Source organism: Daucus carota, chromosome 3 (assembly GCF_001625215.2).
Source record: "Daucus carota subsp. sativus chromosome 3, DH1 v3.0, whole genome shotgun sequence".
In the NCBI taxonomy this organism is placed as follows: Eukaryota; Viridiplantae; Streptophyta; class Magnoliopsida; order Apiales; family Apiaceae; genus Daucus; species Daucus carota.
In genome coordinates, this window is record NC_030383.2 from 34142060 (window position 1) to 34156828 (window position 14769).

The 14769-nt window shown below is 38.1% G+C and overlaps 2 protein-coding genes across 3 annotated transcripts; one reads left to right on the forward strand and one right to left on the reverse strand.

The window, feature by feature from the left end:
- The first annotated feature begins 2787 nt into the window (after window positions 1-2787).
- LOC108214156 (mitogen-activated protein kinase kinase kinase YODA) lies at window positions 2788-10542 on the forward strand. 2 transcript variants are annotated; one of them, XM_064088561.1, is made up of 13 exons: window positions 2788-3054; window positions 4342-4439; window positions 4521-5056; window positions 5331-6056; window positions 6676-6763; window positions 6900-6962; window positions 7278-7438; window positions 7562-7637; window positions 7968-8027; window positions 8115-8222; window positions 8473-8712; window positions 9094-9185; window positions 9342-10542. In XM_064088561.1, the coding sequence occupies exons 3-13, from the start codon at window positions 4530-4532 to the stop codon at window positions 9703-9705; spliced, it is 2505 nt and encodes an 834-aa protein (XP_063944631.1). In that variant the 5' UTR covers window positions 2788-3054; window positions 4342-4439; window positions 4521-4529; the 3' UTR covers window positions 9706-10542. The 2 variants fall into 2 exon arrangements, with proteins under 2 accessions (XP_063944631.1, XP_063944630.1); XM_064088560.1 differs by having other exon boundaries at window positions 2792-3054; window positions 4335-4439.
- On the reverse strand, window positions 10433-14318 carry LOC108214157 (short-chain dehydrogenase TIC 32, chloroplastic). Its single transcript, XM_017385980.2, has 8 exons — window positions 14062-14318; window positions 13526-13757; window positions 13299-13378; window positions 12595-12748; window positions 11878-11956; window positions 11187-11274; window positions 10909-10955; window positions 10433-10780 (listed from the first exon to the last, which is right to left on the reverse strand). Exons 1-8 carry the CDS (start codon window positions 14168-14170, stop codon window positions 10622-10624), a joined length of 948 nt encoding a protein of 315 aa, XP_017241469.1. The 5' UTR covers window positions 14171-14318; the 3' UTR covers window positions 10433-10621.
- Between the last annotated feature and the right edge of the window lie 451 nt (window positions 14319-14769).

The window sequence follows — 14769 nt, forward strand, 5'->3', positions numbered from 1 at the left end:
TTCTGATCTCCTAATTCTTCCCCAATTCCGTTCCTAGTCGGGAATTTGATCTTCATGTGGTAAGTAGATGGGATTGCTTTAAAAGCATGTATTCCAGTCCTCCCAAGGATGGCATTATAGGTTGATGAGGCTTTAACGACCAAGAAATTTACCATGCACGTGGCTTGTCTAGGTTCGGTACCCATAGTTACCGGAAGTTGGATCATGCCTTCAATTTTGGTTTCCACATTGTTGAAGCCATATATAGGCATGTCTGAGGGTGTTAACTGAGTATCAGAATACCCCATCTTTTCATAAGCATCATAGAACAAGATATCTACCGAGGCTCCATTATCAACAAGCACTCTCTTTACGGACGAGTTTCCAATCACTGGGGTAATTACTAAAGGGTCATCATGAGGAAATTTCACCTTTTCAAGGTCGATATTGTCGAATGCTAGAGCATAATCGATTTTTGCCCGCTTCGGAGGTTCTCCAACTATATTCATCACTTCCCTCGCATAAGCCTTTCTTGAATTGCTTGAAGTGCCTGCAGCCGTAGGTCCTCCGGAGATTATATTAATAACAGGCCCTCGAGGCTGAGTTCTTTTGTCATCATTGTCTCTTCCACGATTATCACCGTCTCGATGATTCTTGTCTCCATCCTTGGTAAATTTGGATAATTTGCCTCTTCGGATCAAGAACTCAATCTCATCCTTCAACTGCCGGCAATCATCGGTCTTATGTCCTGTGTCTTTGTGGAATCGACAATATAAATCCTTGTTACGTTTCTCCGGATCGGTCCTTATAGGCTTCGGCCATCTAACACTTTCGTCCTTCTCAATTTCCAACAGGATTTGACTCCTCGGGGCGTTAAGCCTGGCATACTCAGTAAACCTCGGCCCCATCTTCTTTTTAGCAGGCGATTTTTCCTCATCGTCCTTCCGGGAGTACTTATTCTCAGCATTATACTCCGTATCATTCCCACGCTTCTTGAAGTTGGTATTCGGTCCCTGATTGCTCTGGGATTTTCTCAAACTTTCCTCCGCCTTTATATATTTTCCGGCTCTCTCTTGTAAATCGTTCATATTGTCCGGAGCCCTCTTGGCTAGAGATCGGCGAAAATTGTCATCAGTGGTGCCTTGTTGGAGTGCAATCATGGCTACCTTCTGATCTAGATCTGGGACCTTCAAGGCTTCTTTGGTAAAACGATTCATATACTCTCGGAGCGATTCGTTCTTACCTTGATGCAAATTCATTAGAGAGGCAGAGCTCTTAGCGTGTGTTTTGCTTCCAACAAACTGCCCTATGAAAGCCCTGCTCAAGTCAGCAAAACAAGAGATAGAATTAGGGGGTAGGCGACTATACCAATGTTGGGCCATCCCACTCAAGGTTTGGGGAAAAGCGCGGCACTTGATTGCTTCAGTGACGGGCGGGAGTAACAGAGCGTTCATGAAGGTCCGAACATGATTAGCGGGATCACCCGTGCCATCGTAAGCTTTTATGGTTGGGAGCTTGAATTTTCGGGAAATCCTTGCACCCATGATTTCTTGCGTAAAAGGGGGAACCGGGTTATCAGGATCGCCTGCGGGTAACAAGTGAATTTGATTCATCACGGTTTGACGAGGGTTTTCATCCCTAGATTCCGGGGGTTGCATCCTTGCCTGGTCTCTTTTTAACCGTGCGATTTCCTCTTCATAGGCCCGGATCCTTTCCTCATAAGTTATTGGCCCCCGGGGCTCATTAGTTTCTTGCCTATGGCGGCGTCGACGATGTCGATCAGCATCTCTCCTCCTTCGAGGGGGTGTATCATGCTCCTGCTCCGATTCGGAAGTGTCGTAGTCAGTGACATGCACATAGTCATCTCTTGTGCCTCCACGGGTGGTTGTAGTGACCGTTGAGTAATGTGTGCCGGTGTCGGTGACGGTTGCAATTACTCGAGTCAGAGGGGGCAGCGAGCCAAAAGTCAGGGGAGTGGTAGTTTGAGCAATGGTCGTACCAAGCGGGAGGGAGGTAGTTACAGGGGTTGATTCAGTCGAGACCCCGGTGGTGGTTCGACTGCGCGGAACATGGATTTCAGAACGTGGTCCGGTTGGGTTCGTCATGGTTGTTGTTTCGGTTCCCACAGACGGCGCCAAATGTTATAGAACTAAAAACGGGGATGAGCGATTCGTGCTTTGGACTGGTCTCGGTGCGAGATGCCTACGTATCTTCTGCGTGGAGAAGAATCAAGTCCAAAACGTAGTTCTAGTTATGAGGGGTAGAGCCCTTTATATAGGCGCTTCGGAGTCAGAAGTGGGACGGAAGTACGATTCCGTGTATTAGACTTCTTATCGAAGTATGCCTCGAAGCAAGAGATAAGATAGAACTCTTATCCTCTTGTTGTTGACGTTTATCCGAACTTCTGAATATTTATCTGCTAGAATCAGATGTGTTATAGAATTCGGACTTAATACTGGACCTCTGACTGGGCCTCTATTAATTAATTACGAAATTAACTAATAAATAGAGGCTCAGGCCCTATTTAACCGGGCTTTAGTATTCTTGGGCTTTTAATATTAAATATTACTTCTGACCCATATCAAGTTTATAGGAATGAATTTTAAATAAATATTAAAAATGGAATGTTGATTATCTTTCCAAAAATAAATAATAATTCAAAGAGCACCTTTGCCATTCACTAATTAGAGTACATAAACTAATAAAACTTCTAAAATTGATCGTTAATTTGAAAAGTCCTAATGTAGGAGTAAATACTTTTTTGAGTACTGCTGCTTTACTTAAATAATTTGGTGGACTTTATAAGTCAGACAAGTCCAATTGTCTGCAACAAAACACTACTACTCATCTCTCTCTCTCTCTCTCGCTTTCTCTCTCCCCCTCTCTCTCTCTCGATAAATACACACGTATCTCTCTATTCTCTATCATTTCCGGTGATCTCTTCGAATCCGCACAGTCGGAGCTGTTTCGAAGATCCTGAGCTTCTAGAACTATCTAGAATTTATCTTCAAGCTCTCGCTTTTAAGTAGCTTTATTTTGACGCTATACTCAGCTGAGGATCCATAATTAATTGAGGTTGATTTTACTTAATATTCTCTGTTTTAGTTATATTATTGGATATTGCGCTTTAGTAGAATCTCTTAGTTTAAGTTAATTGCATCTTTAAGTTCATTAAATGCGTAGATCTGTCAATATGCTGATTGTTAAGCTTAATTATATGTATTAGCAGTGATTTGAATTTTAATTACTTCTTAGTATAGTTTGGTGTCGATGTGTCGGAGTTGAGAATTTCATGTTATATTATGATTATTTATGGTTTTTATGAAGTGATTGATCTATTTAACTTTTAATTGTGATATAGAAGCTTAATTTTAGGGAATATTAATTGAAAAAGAGTTAGTTATCCGAGACAAGTAACATGATTGTTTTGTTTTGTGATTAACTAAGGAAACAAGATTTTCTGGAAACTGAGGTTTTGTTTATAATTTATTACTAGTTTGGGACTCTAAGCAGGTTGTTGTTTTTTAATTCGAAATTTGTGTTGTACTCGTAGTACATGACTGTTTATTTCCTTTTGAGATAGTTTGTGGAATTAGAGGATAACGAAGGGGATGTCGGTGTGATTCGGTGATGAATAATAGATTAAATGAGATTCCCAAACTACACACTGATGTCCAATATAATAATAGTAATAGAAATTAGAAGGGCTCGATGTTAAAACTGATTTGTAGCTAAAAGTATATCAAATCAATTTGAGGTCTTGAGCTTTGTTGAGCATGCGTAATGTGTTTCATTTGTCTGAGTGAGATGAGGATTTTATTACTTTCCCTTTACCACTGCAATGTTGGCCTGAAAACCATCCTTTCCAGTAGTTACTTGTGTCCTTCATTCTGCAGTGCTTTGGTATAGTAATTGTTTGCATAAGACATATAATCTCTTATGCAGCCTAAACTTTTTTTGACCCTTCGAGAGTTACTAGGAACAGAAACCTCCTCCTCTTCTTCTTTTTTCCTGCTGATTGGAATATCTTGCATGCAGAATTATGTGTATGATACTGCATGACTATAACTGTAAACTTTAGAACAAAATTTGGCATTAACTTCTTAATAAAAAGACCTTTTAAAGTTAAAGGGGTTTATGTTGCAAACTTTTTAAATTCAAGTCATATGTGAATTGAGTTTATTGGGTCATATCAAGGCTATGTTATGGACTACTTGTAAAGTTCATGGAAGTTTAAACTAGGTTAAATTATATTACAAGAGAGCTCACAAGACAATTTGGTTATGAAGATTCGACAAATACAGTAGTAAGAGTACAAGAAAAATCTAGTGCGACAACTCATTGGGACACTTTAGATTGCAGTTGTGAATATTCTGGAAAAGATCATTTCTGCAGAAAGAGATAAAACTATATCTGATTACTGTGACACAATGGTGTCTACTGAGTAGCTTCATGTTCAGGTAAATTTTACATTATATAATAAGACAATGATCCAACTTCAGTCCTAAAGAGTGGCACGTCTGACTCTGTATAGTTTTCAGTCAGAAAATATGCGTTCATGGTGGGGGAAGTCATCATCAAAAGAAGCCAAAAAGAAACCGAGCAAAGAGAGTTTTATTGACACATTGCAGCGTAAATTAAAGTTCCCATCTGAAGGAAAATCTAGCAGTCAAAAACAGCGCAGCGATACAGTTTCAAGAAACCAATTTTTATCTCGACCAGTTTCTAGGTCGACCTCGCCTTCCAAACATGTAGGAAGATGTCAGAGTTTTGCTGAAAGACCTCAGGCACAACCACTTCCGCTTCCATGTCATGCAGGTGTAGCTCGTACAGAATCCAGTTTGGCCAAACCGAGACAGGGGAAGGGGGCCAAACCATTACTGTTTCTTCCCCTTCCAAAACCTGGGTGCATCCAGAACAGGCTAGATCATCCTGAGTTTGATGGAGATCTGATGACAGCCTCTGTTTCTAGTGATTGCTCAGTTGATAGTGATGATCCTGGTGACTCTAGCCAACGTAGTCCCCTGGCATCAGATTGTGATCTTGGGAACGGAACAGCATCAGGCAGTCCTTCCAGGTGAGATTGTGCATTAAAATTGAAGTCTTTGATTGCATTTCTCCTCTTTATGATATATAATATATTAAGATTTGTAAAGCATATACATGTATAATATATCTGTGGCTTGTTTTCTACTCTCAAAGTATCTATTGTGTTAAATGTTCATGGTTTTAATGGCACCATGCAGTTATATATGTCTAATTCCAAAACATTATCAATAAAAATCCTCAACCCCTTCTAAGTTTCTTGTATATATATATCCTCAACTCATCTACCTCATTTTTTACTGAAGCTTGGTGGTGAAAGATCATTTGCCAATCACGAGAACTAATTCGAAGGAAGTGCTGAAGCCAGCTAATCTTTCCTTCAATAATCAATCTCCTAATTGGAGACCTATGGGCAGTCATGTACCAACTCTACAGGGGTCATATAATGGTGCACCATGTAGTGCCCCAGATAGCTCATTGTCAAGTCCATCTAGAAGTCCGATGAGATCATTTGGCACAGATCGAGTTGTTAATTCTGCCTTTTGGGCTGGTAAACCCTATCCAGATCTTTCTTTACTTGGATCTGGTCAATGCTCTAGCCCAGGTTCTGGTCAGAATTCCGGCCACAATTCAATGGGAGGTGATATGATAGGGCAATTATTTTGGCAGCCTAGTAGGGGTAGCCCAGAGTATTCTCCTCTTCCAAGTCCCAAACTGACAAGCCCTGGTCCTGGCTCAAGAATTCATAGTGGTGCTGTCACACCACTTCATCCAAGAGCAGGAGGGATGGCCGCGGAACCGAATAGTGGAAGGTCTGATGAGGGGAAAAAAAGGTGCCATCGGTTGCCTCTCCCACCTTTAACAATTTCCAATAGTTCACCATTTTCTCATTCAAATTCAGCTGCAACATCTCCCTCTATACCGCGAAGTCCAGGAAGAGCAGAAAGTCTGACAAGCCCTGGTTCACGCTGGAAAAAGGGGAAGTTATTGGGTAGAGGTTCATTTGGACATGTTTATGTCGGTTTTAACAGGTACAAGATTACTGTGTTTTAACTTCTTTGTTTTGTTTTGTTGATGTTTCATGTCTTGTTTTGTTGATGTTTCATGTCAATTAGTTAATCCTTTTGTGGTATCTTTTGTTTGGAGCATCATTATATGAGCAATGAACATCTGTTGGTTCTCGTATCCACTGTCAGATGAGTTCTCACATTAACATAGTTGCTGAATGCATGGAAACATTTAAGAATTCTCTTAATTCATTATAAATGGGTTCTCTCATTTGCACCTGATCACTGAGATTACATAAATATGTATGGGTTTTTTTTTTGGGTAAAACATTTAAGAATTCTCTTAATTCATTATAAATGGGTTCTCTCATTTGCACCTGATCACTGAGATTACATAAATATGTATGGGGCTTTTTTGGGTAAATGAGGGCGGCACCTCGTATAGATTACATGAATATGTATGGGTCTCATTTGCACCTGATCACTGAGATTACATAAATATGTATGGGGCTTTTTTGGGTAAATGGGGCGGCACCTCGTATAGATTACATGAATATGTATGTTTGTGTGTTTATATTTTAGTTTTATCCGAAGTAATGATTTCTTTTGGTTTTTTTTGCACACTCTGCGCCCAATTGATTAGTGAAAGTGGGGAAATGTGTGCTATGAAGGAGGTTACGTTATTCTCAGATGACACGAAGTCGAAAGAAAGCGCAAAGCAGTTGGGACAGGTATGTAAATTTGGTAGTAAATATATGGATGTGAAACGTCTGCTTGGATAAATTCTGTTGTATATTAGGACTTGCGTTATATGCTTGTGTTATTTATGCTTTTGAAATGGACTTCTTACATATGCACTTTTTACAGGAGATCACTCTACTGAGCCGCTTAAGGCATCCAAATATTGTGCAGTACTATGGTTCTGAAACAGTAAGTTTGGTGTGGGATATTTTATACCTGATAATTGCATCGACAAACATTCTTTTATATATGCAATATTATCCTTTTCTAAATAACAATAAACCATTTCTATATTTTGTTCTATTTTATGGATGAGTATGTTGTATAAGTTTTACAATTTTCTAGTTTGTACGGTTGATAAGTATGCTATTTCTTACTACCAGTCAAATTTCATACATATTACTTTATAGTTGAGTTTGTCCGGGTAATTTATTCATATATCAGCATGAAATTCTTTGTTTTGTCAATTATTTAGTCTTATACTGACTTGTGATGTGTAAGCAGGTAGACGATAAACTTTACATATATTTGGAATATGTGTCTGGGGGTTCCATTTATAAGCTTCTGCAAGAATATGGACAATTCGGTGAATCAGCGATCCGAAGTTATACGCAACAAATCTTGTCTGGGCTTGCATATTTGCATGCTAAAAATACCGTGCACAGGTGAACAACCGAACTGAGTTTCATTGTCTTGAATTCGAGAAGCCATTTCTTTATATGTTTTATAAAGTGTTTCATAAAATCTTCCTGAGTTTGTGATTTTAAGTTATTTAATGTCATCGACAGAGATATTAAAGGAGCAAATATACTAGTTGACCCAAATGGACGTGTCAAGCTGGCAGATTTTGGAATGGCAAAGCATGTAAGCCTAGTTGCATAGCTATAAGTTAAAGAACAGATCATGCACTTTTTAAGTATTCTGTTTTATTTTATCATGATCCATTGGCCTATTGGTGGTTATTTTCGATATACATTATATTTCCTGCAATTGAGTGATGTTCAAAAAATAATATCATGAAGATATTCATTTGATAGAAAGCATCATCCATTGTTAATTGTCACACCATCACCATAATGAAATGTGTTCTAATAAGTTTGTGTGTATATGTGTGTACATGTATTAGTAATTCTTCAAATTACATCCAATGATTTGCTTTCTTCTGATGCTCGCTGACATTTCTTAAATTTGCAGATTACAGGGCAAGCATGTCCACTGTCCCTCAAAGGAAGTCCATACTGGATGGCACCTGAGGTCAGAATGTTTTTATGATCATGCACTAGTCTTGCTCATATGCTCTTTAATTAGAAAAATTACATCTCCCTTCCTCCAATTGCTCAGGTAATAAAGAATGCAAACGGGAGCCACCTAGCTGTTGACATCTGGAGCCTTGGCTGCACTGTTCTGGAAATGGCTACAACAAAACCACCTTGGAGCCAGTATGAAGGGGTTAGTTATTCTAATAGCTGCATGATATATAATATATAAGAAGAGTGTATCTAGCAAAAAGAAAATGAAAGGAATACGATGAACCCACTCAAGAAAAAATTCCGGGAGTTAAATTATTACACTCGTGTATCTGAATACGACTGTTCAACCATAATAACAGTTCAACCATAATAACATGTGTAGTTTATTTCTTTCTACGATGGTTTGTATGTATCCCTCATTGGTTGGTATATGTCATCTTCTGTTTAAGGTTGCTGCGATGTTCAAAATTGGAAACAGTAAGGAACTCCCCGCAATCCCTGACCACCTTTCGAATGATGGAAAGGACTTTGTGCGGCTGTGTTTGCAGCGGAATCCAAATCATCGTCCAACTGCTGCTCAGCTTTTGGAGCACCGTTTTGTGAAAAATGCCGCACCTCTGGAAAAGGCAATTGTAGGTCATGAGCCATCTGGTACTCCAACGGGCATTACAAAAGGAGTAAATTATGTGGTAATGAATGTAGCATTTAATTTTATTTTCTTTGGTATGCACTAATATATGGATAAATATTGGTCAGCCGAATTGTAACTTTCATGCTTGTGAAAGGAAGTTTTAATGAGTAGTTCTATACCATAATCAATAACCTGTCATCCAAATTATAGTTTATATAGAATTTGCGATCACTTGATCCATATAACCTAAACGTTCCTGATCCACATAAGCAAATTACTTTTACTGCTGGTCTCACCATTTGATGCTTTTTACTTTTAAAAGCTGTTTGACACAGCTTAAGGAGTTTAAAATTATTATGTTGCCTCTCAACAGTTCCTTAGAAATATGCGCTCTAATATGCTCCTATCCCCCCCCCCCCCCCCCTCCTCCCCCAAACAGGGTAAAGCTCCTGCGAGGAACAGCCCGGTCTTGGATTCAGAAAGGCTCGCTGTACATTCCTCTAGGGTGTCAAAATCTGGTTTCAATTTCAGGTCTCTCTTCATATTCGCATAGTAGGCTTTGTTTGAGTTCATATTATATTTTAAGTGATCTGTATAAAGAATAACCTTTTACTATAGATGTTGCAAAGACTGATAATAGCTGCTTTTATTATGACTTTTTGTCTGATTGCATTCTTGTTGCTTCAGTGATATTCATATTCCAAGGAACATATCATGCCCAGTCTCTCCAATCGGAAGCCCTCTTTTACAACCAAGGTCTCCACAACAGTTAAACGGAAGGATGTCACCCTCACCAATATCTAGCCCCCGTACTGCCTCAGGTTCCTCTACCCCTCTCGCAGGGACCAGTGCTGCGATTCCATTTCATAACATTAATCATATAGTTAACTGGCAAGAGTTACCCAAGCCCCTCCGTAGTCCCTACACTAGTGGCACCACTTCTCATGATCCTAATCCCAATTTTTTTCGAGGGATGCCATTAGGATCTCAGCCATTTGTTCTCGCAAATCAATTTGGAAGGCCGGCTCAAGGAGAGTTGCATGAAGGTTAGTGAGTGTTGACTGTTTGTGCCCCAGCAGCTCGAGGGATAACATGAGTTTCAAACTATGACAAGTTCCGAGACCTTGTTCACCAGCAGCGGACCACATTAAACCTATTTTGTGCTGGTCATGGAATGAAAAACTTGCTAACCAATATTATTAGGGTTAATAACATGATACGTTAACATATTAACCGAGTACTTGAAATCAGTTTGAATAAGGTGATCGGATATAGGTAAATAACATGGAATCTGGTGGGTTACTTGCAGTATGTCAGTGTCTAAATGTGGGTAGTTCACAAATAATTTGTGGTTCTGGCAGATTAAGGGACACTTGCTTGCAGAATCCGACTATATATTAGGCCAATGTGTAAAGACAAAAGAGCAATGTTCTAGGATGGAGCTTCTTCCTCACAGATGTCTCCTAATAATTTTTTTTTAACTCTTCATCTGGGCTTGCACAGCTTTAAGGTGTTTAAAATCTTCACCCCAGCACCGGAGCTCTACTAACCTGTGGTGGCTGTGAAGGTCTGATTTTCTAAGGGAACAATGCTGTGTGATTAAATTCCTAGTTCATTGATATTATTGTTTACTGTCATTGTAGTTGTAGGAGTATTTGTTAAAGGGGTTCCAAATGTTCAATACAGATAACAGGAATGTTATGAATTTCGATTTTGGGTTTGAAGCATATACAGGTCTCCTCTAGGTGTGGCTTCTCATCTGCTTCAAGAAAACATACTAAGCATAGAACTACCCAGATTTATTGATTGTACACTGAATATTCCAGTAAACTTCCATTCGTAGCTACATACTGAATTGAAAGATGAAATACAATACTTTTCAAGTGTATCATGTTTAAGATATTCACTGTGGAATCCTAGTACTCCCTGGTCCATGATTTAGACAAGTATTTTGAATTGGAATATTGTTACTTGGTTAAACTGATGCTGAAATCCCAAAGTTTTTTTGCTAAGTTGGTGTCGGTTGCCTGTGCGGTTGCTTTGCCCAAATTGCTGTTTTTAAAATACTCACCACTTACTCCCTTCAACTGTGGATGCAATGCTACATAGCATGTTGTTGCTGCCCCCTGACGGCCAAATTCATATAACATAATATCAATATTTGTAAAGTTACGATTATCCTTATCAAGCAAGGCATTGCAAAATAGAAACTGATTTGTGGAGTTCAACTTTATGATATGGATGCTCGACTTACTTGTTGAACATTCTTCATGAGAAATTTACCAATGCTACCAATAAAACCTGCATCATAAGCATGAATGCAAAATATTATAACCATACCGAACCTTAAAACATCAAAACATAAAATATTCATTGTTACCAGAATAAAGGTAAAAGGATTAGCAAACTGCAATGTTTTTTCTACTTGTAAGCATCAAATGGGTGATTATAACTACTAAAGAACTCTGTAAACTGTTTCCAATCTTTTGGCAGATATAGTAACAGAGGTTCTTGTCATTAAGAGCACCATACCTGCTGCAACAGAGTTTTGATAGCGGAATAGATTGGTAGCAATTATCCCTGGATGCAGTGAGTTTGCAGTTATATTTACACCATCTTCCTGTCCACAAAAATCACATTATAAGAGTCAGATCACTAGATTCAGAATATCATGCTCAGAAGTTGAGATCTTTCATGTGGATGTGTATGTCTAATGGTGCTCCAAATTTGTTGTTTGTTTAGTATTTGCAACAAGGGTAAACTCGATGTCTTTTTTTCAGAAAGGGGATGGGCTAAAAGTAATATTGAAAGGTATATTGTAGAGTATGGCAGTTTATAACCAGAAAGGAAAATTCAAGCTACCTAGAAGTATTTGCATCTCTACACTGACTAATATAAAAGAAGATCCGCTGTCAAAGCTGAAGTATCATAAACTTATGAAACAAACAAGGCCTAAAGTCTCTACAGTATCATATCACGGTATACCAGCGTTGAAGAATGATTTGTTTTTCATATGCTAGAATCTATATTGGAATAGATAGGCAAGACACTTACTACACCATCAGGACAGCTTTAAAGAAAAGTTGCCTTATAAACTAAAATGCAGATCATGCCCTACTGGATAGAAAAGTTTATTCATGAACTGGAGAAAGTTTCCCAAAAATTTTCCAACGTTTATGCAAAGACTGTAACTTCCCCAGGAATACGTAAACAGTGCAAATACCTTAAAGCGCCTTGTAAGTTCATTAGCATGCAACACATTAGCAAGCTTTGATTGGCCATATGCACCATAACTGCTATACCTGCACAAGTGAGTACCAGGATAAAGTCAAATCAGATGTTATTGGGAATAACATATCAGCGTAACCACGCCACTCTTTCCAATAACTAGGTGTTAAGTTCATGTACAGAGTTCCAGTGTAGATCTTCCCAAATATATCCAATTTAATTTGCAAGGCTTAGCCTAGTGGATACTCCTTCACCTCTTAGAATATATGTAGAATATGAGGTCGATAGTCAAGCCACAGTGGAGGCTGTGGTTATTTAAAAATTGGTAATTGACATTGACAAAAATGTCAATTTGAACTGATTGTATATACTTAAAGCTTGTGTTGAAGTCTGGGCAAACTAGCACATGACTATAAGATTTGCAAGGAATATGCATGTTTGTGCAGATACAGGAAAAAACAGCTCTCGCATAAGTATTGAATTCCTATGGAACAGACTGAAAAACATTTTAAGAGGTTTTATCCTTGTAGATGATGATTTGTTCTCATCTAACAAGGTATGACATCTGATGTGGTGCATACTATTTAGCATGTAAAGTTAAAAGAGATTTCTAGATTTATACCCAATTGAAGCAAACATAGGTCAATACAAACAAAAATAAATTTAAATATATCAGAGTGACAACTAAAACAAATTTGTAATTAAAATTTACCCCTTTTGATCATTAAGGTTATCAAAACGGATGCCTTCGCGATATGAATATCGATGAGCCTCTGATGAAACATTTACAATCCTTCCCTCTATTTTAGATTTACGAGCTGTTTTCTTCATGTTGTCCAGCAACAGGTTTGTCAGAAGAAAATGGCCTGCAAACAGGTTACAAAAATTTAGAATTGTCAATAATAGGCTAGAACTAGCTTCTGCCACATCAATTTATAATAGTGTCCTGCTCAATGTGGACCCAAAAAATCTTCTGAAACACACTTGGTTTTGAATCCTATAAACAATAAAACACGCATCTGAATTTTTAGGAGAGGTATACAGTGTATAGTCAGGACAACCTCCCCTCCCCTGAAGAAGGAAAAGAAAATACTGTTTCTTTTAATATCATAGAAGACGGTAACAGTGGTCTGTGCTTGGAACAAGATAGATCACCACAAGCTTTGGAAGCTTGTGTCAAGAGTTAGAAAGCTTGGTATATGAGGTCACTGTTAGTAATGAACCTACAAGATTTGGGAACATGAACTTATTTTTCAACTTAAGTTTCTGGTATATATACTCGTTGTCGGACAATTTAACAAAATCGTGACATTGGAATATGCCCTCTGGAGAACAGAAATACAGCAAGTCATAAGCTTCCTAAATGCAACACTTTTTTAGGTTTCTTTATATTAAACGATAAGAATTGCACTGTACCTATGTGATTGGTGGCAAACTGAAGTTCTATATTGTCTGTGGACAGCTTGAACGGAATTGCCATTATTCCTGCATTATTACTAAGAAAAAAAAAACAGGGGCGTACAAATTAAACAAATAGGCACACATCGGTATAAACTGGAAGGCGTCTAGAACTATTCAAAGGAAAGCACCAAGTACACTAATAATAATGAACAAAAAACAATGTGCCCCAATTTAATGCTCACATTAGAATATTCAACGGGCGACCGGATCTATTGTAGTCTGATGCAAATTTTTTGACAGAGGCCATGGAGCTAAGGTCCAGCTCCAATGCATCAATTTTGGCTGAAGGAATTTCTTTCACAATTGATTCCTTAACCTCCTTCGCCGCAGCCATATTCCTAACACCCATGACAACATGAGCTCCGCGTAATGCAAGGACACGAGCGGTTTCAGTTCCGATTCCACTGGATGCTCCTGTCATATCATCCAAAGTCCAGATGGTAAGTTGCAACTACATCAGGCTATACATAATACATTACTGAGTGAATAAACTGAAATTTAATCTTCTCCTGAAACACTTGTAGAAATAAATTTGTGAACATTACCCTTTATGCTTATCATCTGAGAAGAGCTTTAAACGAGTACTAACAATCAAAAACTATGAAGATTTGATCGCATATTAAATACAAATATTTAATATGCAAAAGGGTATATTTAAGTCGGATAAATGAATAATGAGGATAAATAAATAGCGAGAAATGCAAAAAGTGTAAAATACCTGTAACGATGGCAGTGAGAGCAGAGGCATCAACAGCATGAGTGACATCCTCAGCAGTAGAAGAGTATGAGAAGCCAGAAGCTCCTTTTCCTCTCCCAAAAAACCACATATTTCTTCTACTAATTACATAAAATATATGTCACTGTATATATATTTATGTTAACTTGTTCAAGACTTGGAGTAATCGTCCCGTGGAGCTCCAGCTGACACCTCTCTGTATAAATGCTATCGTATTTTATCCTTGCTTTTGTATACGTGCCTTCTCTTTTGTTTCTTATTGGTCTCTTTGAACGACCAAATTTTTATCTTTTTTCGGGTCAAGTTATTTGTAGCCCTCAATCCTGATTCCTTACCCGAAAAAATTCTATATTCATATCTCTTAAATATCACATTTTTAAAGTATGATCATGATATTACACCAAAATACTACATTGTAGTGTTAAGTTTATCCATATATTCTTAATTTTCGAATACAAAGAAATTAACAAAATATATTTACTATCTTTCCCTAAATTTCTCGCCTCATACGCTCATATTAGTCGTTTTATCTCCATTTGGATACTCCATTTCAATCTGGGTCATACTGTACTTGAATGTAGTTGTATTTTGTATAATAAGGATGCAATGCAATATTAGCTCGACTCAGCTACTTTTATTTAAGTTTGTCTTATTTATGGTTGCCCAATCTGTCTTATTAGAGTGACAACT